Source organism: Oncorhynchus mykiss, chromosome 12, assembly GCF_057628025.1.
Source record: "Oncorhynchus mykiss isolate SJ-2025 chromosome 12, ASM5762802v1, whole genome shotgun sequence".
Classification (NCBI taxonomy): domain Eukaryota; kingdom Metazoa; phylum Chordata; class Actinopteri; order Salmoniformes; family Salmonidae; genus Oncorhynchus; species Oncorhynchus mykiss.
In genome coordinates this window covers 12,379,659-12,394,342 of record NC_143033.1, presented here as the reverse complement: position 1 = coordinate 12,394,342, position 14,684 = coordinate 12,379,659, and the positions used below count along the sequence as shown (strand labels likewise).

Sequence of the window (14,684 nt, the reverse complement as noted above, 5' to 3'; positions counted from 1 at the left end):
TCTGCATTGACCCCTTTGGATCGATGCCTTAATTTGACAATGACCACGGTGTACATTGCACATTCTAAAAAAGAGGTGAGATATACCAGAGCTTTGAGAGAAAGGAGATAGGAATCCCACTGGACAATGAATGGAGAAACGTATAACGCCCCTCCCAGCAGACTGTCGACCAATTGTGCTCACGTTGTTACTTTGTTGCTAAACTAATTGTCAGGCCATCTGTTCTAAACGTTGAGAAACCTAACTATTTTCAAGTGTGTAATGTCCCGATTCCAAAGCTATATGACATTACAGAGAACAAGTTCATTATTTCACATCTCAGAAAAGATTTGCAAATGCTGTACTTCATGAAATTCTCGCTAATGTTTAAAAAAAAAACTAAGGTGCGTAAAGATGGAGGAATTCAGATTTTTTTAAAAATTTTGGGGGGTGGAGGAATTCAGATATGACGTCATTGTTTTCAGCACTACCCACAGTCCTTAAACTATGGCTCCCAAATTTAACAAACTGTGCCAGTAAATCAACTCAATCTACTTTTTAGTATACTGTGCTTTGCTGATACAAAAGGATAACGGAGAGCACTGTACAATAAGGCGAATTGAGAAAACAAGGCCTTTTAGGTAAGTACATGAGGGTAGCCATCTTTATACACCTTAGTTATTAGCCATCTTTATACACCTATGTTATTGACTCCCATTCCCCACTTGAAGGAGAGCTTTCCTTGTCCCAGAATCGCCCAGAATGCACCGTGCGGCCCATTGACGACGCATGGGCAATTTACACCATGGGCGTTAATACGATTCCAATGGAGTATCTCTGGATATACTGACATCCGTTGGCTGGTTTCCTGTATTTGCATGCCCACAAAAAAAGGGTATTCACTAGTTACACCGTTCATAAAGTCATAAACCCCGCCCATTTGTACAATTAATCTTAAAATGTAATTCTAAACCTTTACCTTAACCACAATGCTAACGTTATGCTTAACCCTAAACTTAAATTAAGCCCAAAAAACAAATGTTTTGTTTTCATATTTTTTTGCGACATATTGCCAATTTTGACTTAGTCTGCGCTATCTAGTGGAAACTACAAAAAAGGGGCCCTGCGTCTTTAACGGCAAATTGTACTGAATTTTATTTCGCGAGATTTGCTTGGCGCGGTGACCCATGTGAGCGACACCTCCTGCAAGAATCATTCTCCCCTGCAGAGGAAAAGGCTATGGAGTGCTGAACGTTTTCACTGTTATTCCCCTTTCCCCCCAAGCCCCTGTATTTGTTGTGATTAGATTTCTGTAACCTTTTTGGTGGCTATCGGGCGGTGGAACGATGTGGATTCAAATTCGGACCATAGACGGAAAGGAGACACGAACCATTGAGGATCTTTCCAGGCTGACCAAAATTGAGTCTCTGAGGCTGAAAATCCAAGATATCTTCAATGTAAACCCCGGACAACAACGGTTATTCTATCGGGGCAAACAGGTAGATGTCTCACCTATGGCCATCGTAACAGTTGTTTGTTTACGTTGCAGGATTAAGTGTCAGGCTGCTAACGTTGTACTTAATACCGGAGCTTCCTGTTTTGAAGGGAATTCGCCAACAGTTCTTGCGCAAGAACCAAGAGGACGCACTCTGCCAGTGATATTAATTTGCTGCTGTTGTCCCCCATTCATGCTTTATCTACTGTTGGATACATTGTTGCAGCGTTTTCAGTTGGCCTATTTAAAATGCAATCGCCAACACTTGAGCTAGAGAGCTGAGAAATGGCGTATACTTCCTGGTATTTTTTTTCTCCAGATATTTAGTGTCGGGAAGGAAATGGAAAATGTCCATTCAGATCCACTTACCAATTAGATCTTTCATTTTCTTATATTTTGGATAGGTGGGTATATTTTATATAATTACCCCGTAATAGTCTTATATGTTGAAAACGCGGCGGAATCATGTTTGCAAAAACATCTGGGATCTTTACTAATGTTTCATTGCCTTTCATATTCATGCGGCATGTGATTGTATGATGCATTTGTTTACGCTTAGGATGCGTTGCTCCACGTGCATTGCCATCCAGTGAAGTGCAGTGTTTACACCCGCGCGCTACTGGTTTGACACCCTCGACGTCACTGCATAGTGAACACGGTGGTTAGGCTTTCTAGTGAAATATGCTACGGTCAGAGTAAGCATGATTACTTTGTTTCCCCCATATTCTGCATGTACATGTAAATCTTAAATACTTAGTGATATATATTGAATACTGTCTTTCAAATTTAGTATGAGTTAGATAAGAGGTTCTGCTGGACAATTACTCCTGGGGATTCTAGACAATTTTCTTTAAAAATGTAACCTTTATTTAACTAGGCAAGTCGGTCAAGAACAAATTCTTATTTACTATGATTGCCTACCTGTGGGGCAGAACCTTTCCGTTACTGGCCCAATGCTCTAACCACTGCTCTAACCACTAGGCTACCTGTAGTTCTAGACAATACTCCTGGGGATTCTAGACAAGTACTCCTGGGGATTCTAGACAAGTACTCCTGGGGATTCTAGACAAGTACTCCTGGGGATTCTAGAAGCTGAAGTGGAGTAACACATTTTCTCTCATTAACGTTACCTCTTTTACAATAGGACATTGATCAGTCAGTGCAACATTGTATTTTCTGTAGACTTCACATAATGCCTTGTCATAATTTCAGTGTTTGTGAAGGTCCATTTTTTTAGGGCTCTGTTTACAATGTAGTAATTATGATTGGCTGCTTGAGTGTTGTCAGAATAGGTGTACACCCACCTACAACCACCTAATGACTCAAAATGCAGGCAGTTAAGAAAAACACTGGCAATACGGTTGGAGACAAATCCTGTTCAGTCCTACTGCCCATGTAATGGCCATTAAGTCCTCTCCTGTGTGTGTCAAACCACATTGTATTTGTCACATGCTTTGTGAACAACAGGTGTAGACTAACAGCGAAATGCTTACTTATGGGCCCTTCCCAACAATACAGAGAGAAATAATCTAAAAATAATAACACAAGGAATAAATGCACAATGAGTAATAACTTGGCTTTATACACGGGGTACCAGTACCGAGTTGTTGTGCAGGGTTATGATGTAATTGTGGTAGATATGTACATATATGTAGAGGTAAAGTGACTAGGCAACAGGATAGATAAAACAGTAGCAGGAGCGAGTCAAGAGTTAGTGCAAAAAGGATCAATAGTTAACCAAATAGCTACCCGGACTAACTATTTAGCAGTCTTATGGCTTGGGGGTAGAGAGAGAGAGAGAGAGAGAGAGAGAGTGTGTGTGTGTGTGAGACACCCACTTCATAATTGGCGGTAATCTGAGTAATCAGATGTAGAATGCTGGGAGGAGGAGGCTGTAGTCATACAATTAATCGTCTGAGCGCTATGTCCCTGTGTGCTTCTCAAATGGCACCCTGTTTCTTATGTAGTACATTACTTTTGATCACAACCCGTATGCACTAGGTAGAGAATAAGGAGCCATTTGGGACACTACCTGCGTGGGGAATAATTAAAGTTGGAATAATGACTCGACAGGCACCCTGTAAAGAAGAAAATACTGCTTTTCTATTATCAGATAATACACTTTAATCACACCATTTTATTCTAGTTATTTGATTTACCATAGAAATTACTTACTTTTTGAAGGCCAGTTAGCCATCCTTAAATCCTAGGCCCCACTTCTACATTTCATCTGTAAATAAATCAACAAAAGCAGAATCGTGTCTGGCATAGAAAATAAATAGGTTGATTTTGTTTTCTTCTTATTCTTATTCTTCTTATTCTTCTTATTATTCTTCTTATTCTTCTTCTTATTATTCTTCTTCTTATTCTTCTTCTTATTATTATTCTTCTTATTCTTCTTCTTATTCTTCTTCTTATTATTATTATTCTTCTTCTTCTTCTTATTCTTATTCTTCTTCTTATTATTCTTATTCTTCTTATTCTTATTCTTCTTCTTATTATTCTTATTCTTATTCTTATTCTTCTTCTTATTATTATTCTTATTATTCTTATTCTTCTTATTCTTCTTATTATTCTTATTCTTCTTATTATTCTTATTCTTATTCTTATTATTATATGAAGTTGAAATGGTTTTGTCTCTGCACATGCATGCTTGGGGAGGGATTCCATTCCTGCGGAAGTCGTTTGTTGCTGTATAATGTTGTACAGCATGAGGTGTCGGCCATTTTGCATTTTTTGAATGAAGAATCACTCCATGTGTTTGTCTGTGTAGAGGAAACATGGGACGTAGCCACACCAAGCCTACTTTTTTTGTGGAGAGTAAGCGACTAATTATTTTTTTTATTTGATCTTTTTATTTAACTAGGCAAGTCAGTTAATTAAGAAAAAAATTCTTATTTTCAATGACGGCCTAGGAACAGTGCGTTAACTGCCTGTTCAGGGGCAGAACGACAGATTTGTACCTTGTCAGCTCGGGGGTTTGAACTTCCAACCTTCCGGTTACTAGTCCAACGCGCTAACCACTAGGCCAACCTGAATTTAAACAACAAAAGACCTGCACTTGGTTAGCTTTGACAGGGGTGTTCAGTTGACAGCCCACATATGTTTCATCACCGTGTGATTTATGCATGGCTGTCTGTTTTCTAAGGAAACAATATGGTTTTCTCTTTATGCATTTCCATACAGAGTGTTGAATTTTCCCACTATCCTTTTTATTTATGCCTAGTTAATGATGATGATACATAATGTGTCATTTAGCAGATGCTTTTATCCAACACGACTTAGTCATGCGTGCATACATTTTTTGATGTACAGGTGCTCCCGGGAATCGAACCCACTATCCTGGCGTTGCAAGCACTATGTTCTACCAAATGAGCTTCAGAGGACCACAATATGTGCTAGGCTATGGTTTTGAGGGTTATGAGGCTTATTATACAAGAAGATCCTTGGGTTTCAGTGCTGATTTTGTGGAGTATTGTTGTACTGTAGTATAGTTGTAATGTAGTACTGTAGTGAACGCCTGGTAGTACAGTAATGTACTGTAGTAAAGTTGTAGTGTAGGTCTACTAGGACAGGAATGTAAAGTAGTGTAGGTCTAGTAGTATAGTTGTACTGTAGTATAGTTGTAGTGTAGTACAGTAATGTACTGTAGGAAAGTTGTACTGTAATACTGTAGTGTAGTACAGTAATGTGATGTACTAAAGTTGTACTGTAGTGTAGTACAGTAATGTACTGTAGTAAAGTTGTACTGTAATAGTGTAGTACAGTAATGTACTGTAGTAAAGTTGTACTGTAATAGTGTAGTACAGTAATGTACTGTAGTAAAGTTGTACTGTAATAGTGTAGTACAGTAATGTACTTTTATTTCCTCTGCCTCGTAGGAAAGCAGGCAGGGTGGGTGGGGGATTTCCACGTGTGAAGAAATGTGAAGAATGAGCCACTCACAGTACCGACTACCGAAACACTGTTAGAATATGCTGCCGGAGGAGACCCGTTCAACTCATTCAATATCAAAATGGCGTCGTTTCAGACCTAGTTCAATGCATTGACTGACTCTGTCCTTGTGTTTGAAGATGGTCCATTTTACAGAGCCACAGTGGTCTTGTAAGTCTGTGGTAAAGGTACCTTTTCTAGTCTTTATAGTACCTGCCTAACAGTCACCCACTTTCCCTTACATAGGAATACAGTCACCATTGCCATTCTCTTTCAGATCAGAACATGCCGTCTCATCACACTCAAGGCTTGTGATTGGCTGGTTTTGAATTATGCTCCCTGTCTATTGGCGAGTGAGTGTTGCTCAGAGTGTTTGAAGGTCAGGCATTAGTATTTCACTGTTCGAGTTGTAATGACCTTTCGGTGCCAAAAAAAACCACTCGTACGTCTGGAATGTTATAAATGCTCCCAAATGCGAGAAAATACCGATCAACTGTTTTTCATAAACACAAATACACACACAATGTTTTCAACACGACAGACTAATAAACCGCGACACATTTTCTCTGTTGGAAAACCCAGGGCATTCGTTCAGTTATCTTGATACTGCTCAGAGGCATTGAGGGCTTTGTAAGAACCGGTTCCATCGTTGTCCAGGGTTTTGGGGGACAGGGATAAGAGTGAGCTGCAGTCCGCCATGCGTACAGGCACGCCCAGTTTAGGGCTGGGCTGGCTGAAGGTTTGAAGCCTGTCGTCTGACAGGGCTGAGGGCACTTGAATCCATTTACATAGCGCTTCTTGCCTGCAGTGGAGGCAGTTTAATAACCTGATGAAAGTTGGTGTCCTTTATGAGTTAAGGAACAGTGTGCCATTTTAAGAAGCGACAGTTGAGGTAGATCAATGTAGTCCATGGTCGTGTTCGTAAGGGCACACTGTAATAAAACGTTTTCAAAGCCTTTTGTAACAGAAAACAACAATGAGCATTAGATAGTCCCTCTCCTTTTTCTTCCATTTTGTGCCACCTGAACACAACCCAGTATTCTGTGATTCCTGTAGGTCAAAGGTCAGAGTAATTGTTACATTGTAGGAATTGGTGTGGGTTTTCTGAGAGAGGTCAGTGTGAAATGGGAGTAGGAGGATATCAATCCAAAGCTTTAGGTGTTTTATTGTGCCTATCTTTTCTTCCGTCCCGCCATAGAGAACACCTTACAGACACTGTGCTTTAGGACAATAAATCAATTGGACGTTGGTAACCACAAACCTAGCTCTGGCTTATATAATAAACACAATAACATTCAAGTCTTTAAAAAAAGTGTTACATGTAAATATTCTAGTTTAGTCCAAGTTTAGCCATTTCTATGTTCAAATACCCTGCACGTGGATTTAGATTTTAGGATTTTCGGTCATCACTGTCTAGTTCTTCTGTTGGTGGTTCCATCAGCGGCGACACTATGTTGAAGCCTGTGTGTTCTTAATTTGAATAGCAGCTAGCTACAGAAACTGTGCCGCGGTTGTTGGTAATGCAAGGAGCACTTTCTTTTTCACTGTACCAGACCGGTTTGTCAAAAACGCAGGGTCCTGCTTTACAAACACAACGGCTAGGAAGAAACGAGGTTTGGCGGGTTGGGGGGGGGGGGGGGAGAGCAAGCCGCACCGAGCCAAATCAAGTCGACTTCTTTTTGTCCATGTATTTACTAGAGCTAAAGAATCAAATCTATTTGAGGAAAAAATGAATGTGTTCTGTATAGATGACTAAATACTGCAGAGTTTGGGTACATGTCAGTGTTTTGGGCTGCTTGGGGCCGGGGTGTTCGCTCTTGATAAGAAACGTGACCTTGTTCTTTTTGTTTTTTTCCCCTATTGCTCCCCTCTTTGGCAGTCTAGCGGGCGGTAGGCGAGGGGTGGGTTGGGCGCGGGATGGGCCGTGGGGGATGGGGTACGGAGCAGGAGCACTGTGTGTGTGTTGGGCGTTTTCTAACTTATCCCAGAATTACTTTCTCCCTGCCAGGCTGACTGTGGCTCTCTAGTCTCTCATCACACCACTGACTCTATAGACTAGTCTCTCACCACTGACTCTATAGACTAGTCTCTCACCACTGACTCTATAGACTAGTCTCTCACCACTGACTATAGACTAGTCTCTCACCACTGACTCTATAGACTAGTCTCTCACCACTGACTCTATAGACTAGTCTCTCACCACTGACTCTATAGACTAGTCTCTCACCACTGACTATAGACTAGTCTCTCACCACTGACTCTATAGACTAGTCTCTCATCACCCCACTGACTCTATAGACTAGTCTCTCATCACCATATTGATTCTATAGACTAGTCTCTCATCACCATATTGATTCTATAGACTAGTCTCTCATCACCACACTGACTCTATAGACTAGTCTCTCACCACTGACTCTATAGACTAGTCTCTCACCACTGACTCTATAGACTAGTCTCTCATCACCACACTGACTCTATAGACTAGTCTCTCATCACCACACTGACTCTATAGACTAGTCTCTCATCACCCCACTGACTCTATAGACTAGTCTCTCATCACACCACTGACTCTATAGACTAGTCTCTCACCACCCCACTGACTCTATAGACTAGTCTCTCACCACCCCACTGACTCTATAGACTAGTCTCTCACCACCCCACTGACTCTATAGACTAGTCTCTCACCACCCCACTGACTCTATAGACTAGTCTCTCATCACCCCACTGACTCTATAGACTAGTCTCTCACCGCCCCACTGACTCTATAGACTAGTCTTTCACCACTGACTCTATAGACTAGTCTCTCACCGCCCCACTGACTCTATAGACTAGTTTCTCACCGCCCCACTGACTCTATAGACTAGTCTCTCACCGGCCCACTGACTCTATAGACTAGTTTCTCACCGCCCCACTGACTCTATAGACTAGTCTATCACCACTGACTCTATAGACTAGTCTCTCACCACTGACTCTATAGACTAGTCTCTCACCACTGACTCTATAGACTAGTCTCTCGCCACCGGCCCCACTGACTCTATAGACTAGTCTCTCACCACCGGCCCCACTGACTCTATAGACTAGTCTCTCACCACTGACTCTATAGACTAGTCTCTTACCACTGACTCTATAGACTAGTCTCTTACCACTGACTCTATAGGCTAGTCTCTCACCACCCCACTGACTCTATAGACTAGTCTCTCACCACTGACTCTATAGACTAGTCTCTCACCACTGACTCTATAGACTAGTCTCTCACCACTGACTCTATAGACTAGTCTCTCACCGCCCCACTGACTCTATAGACTAGTCTCTCATCACCGCCCCACTGACTCTATAGACTAGTCTCTCATCACCGCCCCACTGACTCTATAGACTAGTCTCTCATCACCGCCCCACTGACTCTATAGACTAGTCTCTCATCACCGCCCCACTGACTCTATAGACTAGTCTCTCATCACCGCCCCACTGACTCTATAGACTAGTCTCTCATCACCGCCCCACTGACTCTATAGACTAGTCTCTCATCACCACCCCACTAATTGATATGGTTTAGCACCTTTTTTGCGTTAGGGAAATTAATCGTCACACATACAACAGCCCTGACTCACTTATAAAAATACACACACACACACACACACTCAGCTGTGTGTACACACAAAACAGGTGCATTTTGGAAGCACAGTTCATATACTGATGCTTTGATAGGTTCCATGGCACCTTCCCCAATTCTGATAAAGGTTGATCCCAGGTGGTCCAATTCACTTAATTGGCAGATGCAGATAACCCCACAAAAGTACCATGGTAATAATATTAATATTCTGTCATTTTAATTCCATATACAGTACTTTTCTCTGTTGTGTTTTAAAATCATTGTGCGATGCCAAGTCATATCTGTCAGCCAAGATAGAATCTAATGGACTTTAAAAAAAAAACTTTTTCTCCCCAATTTCGTGGTATCCAATTGTTTAGTAGCTACTATCTTGTCTCATCGCTACAACTCCCGTACGGGCTCGGGGGAGACGAAGGTTGAATGTCATGCGTCCTCCGATACACAACCCAACCAAGCCGCACTGCTTCTTAACACAGCGCGCATCCAACCCGGAAGCCAGCCGCACCAATGTGTCGGAGGAAACACCGTGCACCTGGCAACCTTGGTTAGCGCGCACTGCGCCCGGCCTGCCACAGGAGTCGCTGGTGCGCGATGAGACAAGGATATCCCTACCAGCCAAGCCCTCCCTAACCCAGACGACGCTAGGCCAATTGTGCTTCACCCCACGGACCTCCCGGTCGTGGCTGGTTGCGACAGGGCCTGGGCGCGAACCCAGAGTCTCTGGTGGCACAGCTGGCGCTGCAGTACAGCGCCACCCGGGAGGCCCCTCTAATGGACTTTTCCAGGTTCGGCCTGGTGGTGTAGTGCTGCCCATCTTCTCCACATGGAATATATTAGGTCCAGCAATTGCCTATTCAAACACTAAAGGAGACGTTCAATAATTACGTATTCAAAATAGGTTGTCCCCACCTTGCCAATGCGTAAGCAAAGCATATCCTATGTAGTTTTTAGTCACTGTCTGAGTGCTGTGCTTGTAATGATTAGAACTTAGCTTTTCAAAGACCGTCTGGCTGACTTGTCACCTTGGATAAGATAAACACAGAAAGTAGTTTGACTGGGGAGAGGTGGTAATTGTGATCAATAACCAAATAATAATAATGAGAATACACACTAGGGTCGTCCCTGACAACAACAAAAAATCTCGGTTGACCGAAAGTCGTCTGTTCTTCCAACCAATCAATTTTTTTTAACTTGTATTTTTCACACACAGTTGAAGTCAGAAGTTTACATACACTTAGGTTGGAGTCATTAAAAGTCATTTTTCAACCACTCCACACATTTCTTGTTAACAAACTATAGTTTTGGAAAGTCAATAAAGACATCTACTTTGTGCATGACACAAGTAATTTTTCCAATAATTGTTTACAGACAGATTATTTCACTTATAATTCAATGTAATACAATTCCAGTGGGTCAGAAGTATACATACACTAAGTTGACTGTGCCTTTAAACAACTTGGAAAATTCCAGAAAATGATGTCATGGCTTTAGAAGCTTCTGATAGGCTAATTGACATAATTTGAGTCAATTGGAGATGTACCTGTGGATGTATTTCAAGGCCTACCTTCAAACTCAGTGCCTCTTTGCTTGACATCATGAGAACATCAAAAGAAATCAGCAGCTTCATCCTTGGGAGAAATTTCCAGAAGCCTGAAGGTACCACGCTCATCTGTACAAATAAGACTAGGGACCACGCAGCCATCATACCGCTCAGGAAGGAGACATATTCTGTCTCCTAGAGATGAATGTACTTTGGTGCAAAAACTGCAAATAAATCCCAGAACAACAGCAAAGGACCTTGTGAAGATGCTGGAGAAACAGGTACAAAAGTATCTGTTTCCATAGTAAAACGAGCCCTATATCGACATAACCTGAAAGGCCGCTCAGCAAGGATGAAGCCACTACTCCAAAACGACCATAAAAAATCCAGACTATGGTTTGCAACTGCACATGGGAACAAAGATCATACTTTTTGGAGAAATGTCCTCTGGTCTGATGAAACGAAAATAGAAATGTTTGGCCATAATGACCATCATTATGTTTGGAGGATAAAGGGGGAGGCTTGCAAGCCGAAGAACACCATCCCAACTGTGAAGCACGGGGTGGAAGCATCATGTTGTGGGGGTGCTTTGCTGCAGGAGGGACTGGTGCACTTCACAAAATAGATGGCATCATAAGGTAGGAAAATTATGTGGATATATTGAAGCAACATCTCAAGACATCAGTCAGGAAGATAAAGCTTGGTCGCAAATGGGCCTTCCAAATGGACAATGACCCCAAGCATACTTCCAAAGTTATGGCAAAATGGCTTAAGGACAACAAAGTCAAGGTATTGGAGTGGCCATCACAAAGCCCTTACCTCAATCCCATAGAAAATGTGTGGGCAGAACTGAAAAATCGTGTACGAGCAAGGAGGCCTACAAACCCAACTGTTACACCAGCTCTGTCAGGAGGAATGGGCCAAAATTCACCCAATTTATTGTAGGAAGCTTGTGGAAGGCTACCTGAAAGGTTTGATCCAAGTTAAGCTATTTTAAAGGCAATGCTACCAGATACAAATTGAGTGTATGTAAACATCTGACCCACTGGGAATGTGATGAAAGAAATAATGCTGAATTAAATTATTCTCTCTACTATTATTCTGACATTTCACATTCTTAAAATGAAGTGGTGATCCTGACTAACCTAAAACAGGGAATGTTTACTGGGATTAAAAACTTAGTTTAAATGTAATTGGCTAAGGTGTATGTAAACCTCCAACTTCAAGTGTATGTGTATCTATATATATCTATGTCTCTGTGTTTTAATAAAATCATCTATAAGCATTGAGCTTGTCTGATACTTTAAGCTTACTGTTTGATGAAATGAGACAGAAATGACTCAAGAGGGAGCCAGAGATCTAGATAACCAGGGAAGAAAATATATCCCGAAGTTCCTGGTAATAAATAAATAAACGAGTCATCATCAACCCTTCTCATGTGGAATGCCGATATATCTTACCATTTCTACTGATCTGCGTGACAGTTATGGTTTTCATTTACACATTTTTGCCGAACAGTTTCATTTATGATAACTTCTTCATATCTCAAAATCATTGTCATGTGGTTAATCACAATGCTATCTAAATGAAAAATGATACATACTAAAAAAAAAGTAATTTCTATTGCCATTTATGTAAAAATAGCCTACACAAAGCCAACAAATAAAAACATTGCAGCCTGCAGGCAGAAAACATCCTGATTTTAATATAAATATCCTATAATTCACATTGGCTACACATGGCCTGTCTGCAACCAACTTGAAACATTGTATCAACAATTAACTTGGGTCCAGCTGAAGCTTGAGCTAGCTAACTTGCAACATTGTTTAAAATACTTTGGGCCCTCAGTTTCCTGCCCAGTGAGCTCGGGACGTACACAGCTGTAGGGTATTTACGCAAGGGATAAGAAGCTCACCGGAGCGAAGTACTGACACCTCAAATGCTCTACTGCTTTGAGCTCCTGTTCCTCTTTATAGAATATTAGTTCAAAAGTATTGAGGAGCTCCTGCACCTAAATAAAACAGTACTAGCACCCAAAATGAGTACCGGAACATATTTCAGTTCAGGTCAAGCACTGATGAGAAGTAATCAGGTAGGCCTATTTTATGACTTTTCCACTGAATCAGAGCATAGCATTTTTCCCCTTCACTCTGAATTGTTATCGAAAGGGACGGAGCTGGAAAGATTTTTCAAGTACATTGAAGAACTATTGTCATTCTCAATGGATGTTAAAACCGACTTTGTTTGCTGTTTGAGGTGAAGAAAACATTACTTTGAGAATCTCCACAGCTCATTAGTGGTTGTGCGTAAAGCCAATCAGAAATTCTATCAGACATCCCCAAATGGCCACATTAATATACCTACATTTACATGCAGGCCATGTAGCCTAGAGGGCTATTTCTATGCGTATTCATGCTTACTCAGCATTGACAGGAGCGCTTCAAACAAAAGACTATGACTAAATTGACAACTCGTAAATAGAATGAAATAAACCAAAACTTGTTTCTCACAAGTGTCGCAGCATAGGTTGTGCGCTCTGCAAACAAAATGTCCACTCTGACAATGAGAACGGTAAAAGACTGGAATAATATGTTGAAGGCATTAACATAAATTACCATAACAAAACAAACATTGTAGATTAGGAATTAACGGTAAATGTACTACTGGTGATGTATGCAAAGGGGAATTGATAGACGCTAACAATCAAATGCGAACAATTCACACAATAAAGTTATGAAACAATGACTGTGCACAAATTGGCAGAAGAGAGCACATTCTAGAGAAGTGCATTGTGCATCTGGGTACTGCATGGTTAATCTGATGTCTGCATTGGCCGTGTAGCATTTATGGTGATAAACCTCAGCAGAAATCAGGGCATTCATACTTCTTGTGCTTTGCTGAGCAGTGCAAAGCTGTGGTGAAGGAAATTGTCAAGGAAGTGAGTTTTTGTGCTTTCTACAGGATGCACCGCCCCCACCTACAGTCAACCAATCATGTCAATGCAGAGCCATACAGAGCCCTCTACATTGTTGTAACAGTTGGGAGGAGCATGGCGATGCGGTATGGAGCTCGATTTGGTCTCTGGAGGCTCCGCAATTGCGTCCCACCCTCCATATGGAGCCTCCGACCACATTTTCAGATAAATTGGCTCTCAGTCTAGGCCTCCGCAATGGATTAGTTCACTGAGATGGGTGCATATATGTAGATGTTTTCGTCATTTAGAAATGTCCTTTTTCTTGACAGAAAAGCACCCCCCCCCCCGTTAAAATAACATCAAATTGATCAGAAATGCAGTGTAGACATTGTTAATGTTCTAAATTACTATTGTAGCTGGAAATGGCTGATTTTTAATGGAAGCCCAGCATCCTGGAGTCTCTACTTAACTGTTGACTTTGAGACGGGTGTTTTGCGGGTACTATTTAATGAAGCTGCCAGTTGAGGACTTGCGAGGCATGCGTTTCTCAAACTAGATACTTTAAAGTACTTGTCCTCTTGCTCAGTTGTGCACCGGGGCCTCCCACTCCTTTTTATTCTGGTTAGAGCCAGTTTGCGCTGTTCTGTGAAGAGAGTAGTACACAGTGTTGTACGAGATCTTCAGTTTCTTGGCAATTTCTCGCATGGAATAGCCTTGGTTCTGAGAAATGGACTGACGAGTTTCAGAAGAAAGGACTTTGTTTCTGGCCATTTTGAGCCTGTAATCGAACCCACAAATGCTGATGCTCCAGACACTCAACGAGTCTAAGAAGGCCAGTTTTATTGCAACACAACAGTTTTCAGCTGTGCTAACATAATTGCAAAAGGGTTTTCTAATGATCAATTTGCCTTTTAAAATGATAAACTTGGATTAGCTAACACAACGTGCCATTGGAACACAGGCGAGATGGTTGCTGATAATGGGCCTCTGTAAGCCTATGTAGATATTCCATAAAAAATCTGCCGTTTCCAGCTACGATAGTCATTTACAGCATTAGCCATGTCTACTCTGTATTTCTGGTCAATTTGATGTTATCTTAATGGGAAGAAATGTTGCTTTTCTTTAAAAAACAAGGACATTTCTAAGTGACCCCAAACCTTTGAACGGTAGTGTGTGTCTAAAGTTTTAGAACACCTACTCATTCCAGGATTTT

The 14,684-nt window shown here is 41.4% G+C and overlaps 1 protein-coding gene across 2 annotated transcripts in view; it reads left to right on the top strand.

Moving 5' to 3' along the window:
• The first annotated feature begins 465 nt into the window (after positions 1-465).
• Positions 466-14,684, top strand: part of LOC110513404 (E3 ubiquitin-protein ligase UHRF2) — a 46,420-nt gene continuing 32,201 nt past the window's right edge. Inside the window, exon 1 of one of the 2 annotated variants that reach the window (XM_090191752.1) lies at positions 466-620. Coding sequence is in view for 1 of the 2 variants with exons in the window: in XM_036936917.2 (XP_036792812.2) it covers positions 1,326-1,478 (153 nt within the window). In the remaining variant the exon portion in view is untranslated. Of the gene's footprint in view, positions 621-1,131; positions 1,479-14,684 lie in introns of those variants that run through there. The other variant, XM_036936917.2, reaches the window with a different exon arrangement.